This window comes from Zingiber officinale, unplaced genomic scaffold (assembly GCF_018446385.1).
Source record: "Zingiber officinale cultivar Zhangliang unplaced genomic scaffold, Zo_v1.1 ctg167, whole genome shotgun sequence".
Classification (NCBI taxonomy): Eukaryota; Viridiplantae; Streptophyta; class Magnoliopsida; order Zingiberales; family Zingiberaceae; genus Zingiber; species Zingiber officinale.
The window spans coordinates 227,021-233,020 of record NW_024589857.1 but is presented as its reverse complement, the minus strand read 5'-3'; the positions used below and the strand labels follow the sequence as shown (position 1 = coordinate 233,020).

Sequence of the window (6,000 nt, the reverse complement as noted above, 5' to 3'; positions counted from 1 at the left end):
TTTTTTGAACTATAAGGCATTCATGATTTGAAGGAATTTAGGGTTCTGATACTAATATTTTTGAATCTGGAGAAGTTGAGGTAATGATTTTTGGATTTTCAATATTTTATATATATATATATATATATAAGTCTATTTTTTTTAGTTAGGATTTAAGACTTGTAATTTAAAATTTAAGAAATTTTAAAAATTAATTACAGCGGAGACTGAGAGACAGTGCGCGAGCGTTGTGATGTAGAGAGACAAGAAACTGATCAGAGTAAGGACAAATGTTTCATTTTACTCCTCCTTCAATATCAAATTTATTTTTATTTCTAAAAATATAATCATAATTACTGAAGTTTGGATACTTCAATTTTAATCAATATTATATTATAATAATTATAAAATCATAGTTATTATAATATTATAACCCAAATTATCGTGTAGTATTCTTAGAAATAAAAATGAGTTAAGGATTTCAAAAAAATATATATAATTTTAATTTTCCCCCCTTGAAATAATAATGGTTTTGAAAATCTAAAAGAACAATTTTGAGAAAGGGTTGAATTGAACTTCGGAGCTCCCACTGTGGATGTGGCAGAGGGAGAAACCTCCCTCCCATAGTGGGAGGGAGGTTTCTCCCTCGAACGAAAAAGCGGATTTGTCCTTACAGAACCGCTTCTTCGTTGTTTTTATTTTTTTTTATATATTTTAATTTTTTTAATAATTAAAAAAAAAGCACAACGTTTTAATTTTTAGCCGCATGCAACGGTTACCGATTGCATGTCGTTGAACAATGGCTAATTTTTAACCGTTGTTCAACGTTTTAATTTTATTATTTAATATATAAAAAAAATCTATAAATATGGGATCAATTTTATTCATTCCATCGCAATCTTTGCTCTCAATTCATTTCTCCCTTTCATTCCCTGTTTGTATTCGAGAGGGATGAAAATCTCAATACTTCCTTTACGAATCTTTTGAATTCTTCAAATATGGAAGGAAATTCATCTTCTCAAAATACTCGCACTCCTCCAAATATCCAATATCCTCATATTTTCTCTCACCTACAATATCCTCCAAATGTTCAAAATATTTCATATGTTCCACAATATTCTCCAAATTTTCTAAATTCCCAAAGTTCTCAAAATTTTTTGCAGCCGTGGAATCCAGGTAACGCCGCCCCAGCTCCATTTGGTATGTATTCATCCCAAGATTGGTCAGCAATGGGTAGCCAACTTGGGATGTCTTATCCTTACATATTTTCTCCTACTCAACCACCTGTCATACATTCGAATGAATCAAGAAAGGCAACTATTGATCCATCTATTAGCGACAAAGAATCTCTAACACCATCATCTGTTCCTGCAACTCAGTTGCCACCACACTCATCACAAGAGGAGCGTGAAGTTGAGCTGGAGGAAAATGAATCGAAACGAAGATTTTGGTCTCTCGATGAAGATGTGGTCCTTGCGAAGTCATGGGCAACTATAAGCACTGATGCAATCATTGGTAATGACCAGAAGGATCAAGCTTTTTGGAAACGTATAGCTGATTACTACAACAAACATCAGCCCACTGGATCTATGACAAGAAGTTATCAGCGACTGAAATCACATTATTATAGGTTTGCACCAATGGTAAATGAATTTTCTGCAACTTATAATAATTTTTATACTCATCGGCAAAGCGGTTGGAGTGACGAGAATGTGTTGGAGAATGCATTGAATATGTGGAAAGCCAACAACAAAGGCAAGGATTTTAAGTATATGCATATGTGGAGGGTTCTCAAAGAATATGAGAAATATACTCCACAATCAGTTGCTCATTACTCTAACAAGAAAGCAAGGACATCCGAATCAGGGGGAAACATTTCAACATCAAATCTAGATACAAGTGTTGATTTAGATGACTCTGAAGTCCGCATTCGTCTTTTAGGGCAAAAGGCAGCGAAGAGAAAGGGCAAATCTAAAGCCAGAGAGGGCGACACAATGGAACATGGCATTGACAAAGAATGACAAGATATTAAAGAATATCAAATCCAAAAAATGGATTTGCGAGAAACCGAGATCTTTCATAAGAATTATGAAATTCTTATGAAGAATACCAGTGAGATGACACCAGAGCAACTTTATTTACATGAGAAAATTGTGGGAAAAATTAAACAGAGACAAGGCTTGGTGTAGATGAGTTTATGTTTATTGTTAGGACTATTATTATAATTTATGTCTTTTTATTTGATGCACTTTAATATTTATGTATTTTTTTTAATTATTAATGTTGTTTAATGTTATCAATTTATAAATTTAAATTTTATAAAAAATTAATGGTGTATGAATTAAATTTATAAAAAATTAATGGTGTATGAATTATGAAGGAGAAATGAAAATTATATATAATATAAAGTGTGGGACCATGAGGGAGTTGTTGAGAGATTTTTTGATGGTGGAAGAAGATATGAGGTTTTTAACTTTTGATGTGGCGCAGATGTGACAACGAACGAGCTCTCAACGGGGTCTATCCACTATGGATGCTCTTAGTCCCGATGCACTCTCTTTTTCTATAATTTTGATTTCCTTTTTAAAAGCAATTCTTTTTGTTCGGGTAATTTTTTTTATTATTATTAATTCACGCGACAGAAGGTGACGTGATAACGAGAAAGCGCTTAGTCCCGATGCACTCTCTTTCTCTGTAATTTTGATTTCCTTTTTAAAAGAAATTCTTGTTGTTCGGGTATTTTTTTATTATTATTATTATGGGTTAATAATTTTAAATCCCCTTATATTTTATAGCAGGTTGTATTTTGTCCCTTTCTATTTAAAAAATTACACTTAACCCCCCTTTGATATAAGTAAAAAAGAAAAAAAAAAGTAAATGATCAAAATAACCCTAATCTAAATCAGATTTGTAGAAGAAAATGAAAAAAAAAATAATAATCCCGTAAAATCGTTGAAAGTTTAACCTTAACCCAATCTGATTTATATATAGACACAAAGTTTCACTTGTTTTAGAAAAATATCCTCACAAAATTCACACATGCACCGGCATAAATAACAGAAAAATAGCAACTCTGAAAGGGATAATCAATCGAAAATTCATTCCATCAAATAAAAAAGTGCCAGAATTCTAAATTGATGAATCAAAATTAAATAAAGATAGAATACAATTTATCATTAAAAATCAAATAAAGATCCTTTGATGATTTATAAAAAAAAAATCACCCTTTTAATTTTTGTCTAAAAGTAAATTTTCATTTCAAAGCAGTACCTTTTTGAAATGAAAAATATTATTAGCTGCTTTGAAATGAAAATTTACTTTTAGACAAAAATTAAAAGGGTAATTTTTTTATAAATTATCAAAGGGTCTTTATTTTGATTTTTAATGATAAACTTTATTCTATCTTTATTTAATTTTGAATCATCAATTTATAATTCTGGCTCTTTTTTGTTTGGTGGAATGAGTTTTTGGCTGATTATCCTTTTCAGAGTTACTATTTTTCTATTATTTATGCTGGTGCATGTGTGAATTTTGTGAGAATATTTTTTCTAGGAACAAGTGAAATTTTAGGCCTATATATAAATCAGGTTGGGTTAAGGTTAAGCTTTCAACGATCTTACGAAATTATTTTTATTTTTCATTTTCTTCTAAAGTCTGATTTAGGTTAGGGTTATTTTGGTCATTTTTTTTTTCTCCTTTTTACTTATGTCAACGGGGGGGTTAAGTGTAGTTTTTCAAATAGAGGGGGGCAAAATGTAACCTGCAATAAAATACAAGGGGATTTAAAATTATTAACCCTATTATTAATTCACGTGACAGAAGGTGAGGTAATTTTGTTGTCCCTATCAATTTGTGCCCTAAATTAATATAGAAGAGATAAATCATGAATAACATATGGCCAAAGTATGCTCAGACTCATCAAATTTTAACGCTAAGATCTTATGTGGTAATATCCCATATTTCAATCACTGTACTGCCTCGAGGAAACATATTAATTCCTATGTTACTAAGTAATCAAAAAGAATTTTTACATTTACTAAACTTTGAAATATATATATAGAGAGAGAGCGCATCAGGTTCTTTCTTTTCAATTTCACTATCCAACATATTACGCTTTTTCAATATTATCAAAAGAAGACAGAACAAATGAATAACAAACGTCTTGTCAGTTCAGCACTTTCATCCAGAGCTTACAAGGCTGCCCTTGCCAAGCACAGAGTACCAACTCAAGCATCTAGCTCACAAGCACTATCTCTGGACTCTAGGAGAACAGAATCTTGATAACATGGTTGCCCCCCTGATCAATCAATCTATTCTACAAAAACTCCATTCACTTTACTCTACAGTAGCTCCACCCAACCACCTTTACAGTAACTCCACTAGTAACCACATGTCCATTACCTCTCTCCGACCCTCCTTTTCTGCCATATGTCTTCCACTCCTAAAAGTCACCACTAGGCCCTCCTCCTTTTCTACCACCTGTCTTCCATCTCCGAGCAGACCCCTTCTCTTGCAAGTAAGCCTTTCTTCTCCCTGAAGCAATCTCTCTGCCTATAAGAAGTCTCATTCTTCTGCTTCTAAGGGCACGGAGCAATCACTTCTTCTGTTTCACCTTCCTCTTCTGTGCAATCTTTTTCAACTTTCCTCAACCTTAGTTTATGTAAGTTTTATTTCAGCACATGTACTTTAGCATGTAAGATAAGCATTCTGTAAATTATGTGTTTCCTGTCCTGTCATCATGTAATATAAGTGTCTATAAATTAAGTTTTCTGGTACGTAAGTTTCTAATTTTTCTGGTTGTATTTCCCCTATAAAAATTCCCTGTTAAATAAGATCGCTACTTGTTTTTATGGACTGTTGAAATTGCTTAATGATAAACTTCTGTCTATCTATTCTTGGTTCTTTTCCTCAGTCCTTCTCTTAGTAACCAATAGGTGAACAATAACTATATCAGGAATAACCAAAAATAAAATCATATAAGACCTGTGCTGGCTAAGTAAGAAGGGTATCTTTAACCCAAAATCTTATGCATAAGCCAAGGTAATGGTTAAAGGGTGAGATCTTGAACAGGTGAGGCTCCCTGAAAAACAAACAAGAACAAGAAATAGAATAAAAAATGAAAAAATTACGGTTTACGATAAAAAGTTTTATTGTTGTTCTACTGTTACTACTTACTATCACTAATACTACTTTGTTTTATTACTTTCTGCTATTGTTTACTTTTTATTTACTGTTACTGTTTACTTTTATTATTTATTGTAAAATTTTACTATCACTTAAAATCCTCCAACTCCTTTAGGAGCAGAAAAGTTTATGATAAAAAAAGTAATAGAAGAAGTATCAAAAACGTCTGACTGGATTCTACTAAATCAAGATTAGTGTAGGTAATTAGTTTGGTCTCACGTGTATATAAATTTTTCTTATTTGGGCAGGCGGAGGATAAATAACTTGACTTATTATAAGCCAAATAAGTAATTATATTGACATAAGTTTTATTTGATTTGAATTTTCTTATATGTCTTTACTTATTTAGTTAAGGTTTCTTTTTCTCTATTTTTTTAACATAGTATATTTTTCTGGATCTAATTATTTTAAGTTTAATAACATATTATTTTGAAGTTTGATTGTTCATATATATATATATATATATATATATATATAATTTACAAGAAGTTTATAAAATTAAAAAATCTCAATAACAAATTTACTATTCTATCTATAATTATGAGTGTACGTCATAAATTATATACCTCCTTATATTACAATCATAAATAACAATATGACATTATTTTATCATTATATTAATAAGCTTAATCTTTAAGAAAAAAAAATAAATTTAAATTTTCAATATTGTCTTGATTTATAAATCTTAAATCTCACCTTTATAATAATTTAATATTAGTGATTAAAACTCATTTAAAGTTTTAAGTATTGAAGATGCTCTACGAATGATTCACGAAGACAAGTATTGTTAAGTCAAAAAGTCAATAGTGAATTAAGTTGCCCTGTAGATTCGATGAT

General features: G+C 30.6%; 1 protein-coding gene across 1 annotated transcript; it reads left to right on the top strand.

Annotated features, from left to right (window-relative positions):
* Window positions 1–1,208: 1,208 nt before the first annotated feature.
* LOC122036518 (glutathione S-transferase T3-like) lies at window positions 1,209–2,000 on the top strand. Its single transcript, XM_042595870.1, has one exon. The coding sequence runs from the start codon at window positions 1,209–1,211 to the stop codon at window positions 1,998–2,000; it is 792 nt and encodes a 263-aa protein (XP_042451804.1).
* The last annotated feature ends 4,000 nt before the right edge of the window (window positions 2,001–6,000 follow it).

Excerpts from the sequence above, each read along its gene's own strand:
- LOC122036518 (XM_042595870.1), top strand. The coding sequence starts at position 1,209 with ATGGGTAGCCAACTTGGGATGTCTTATCCTTACATATTTTCTCCTACT.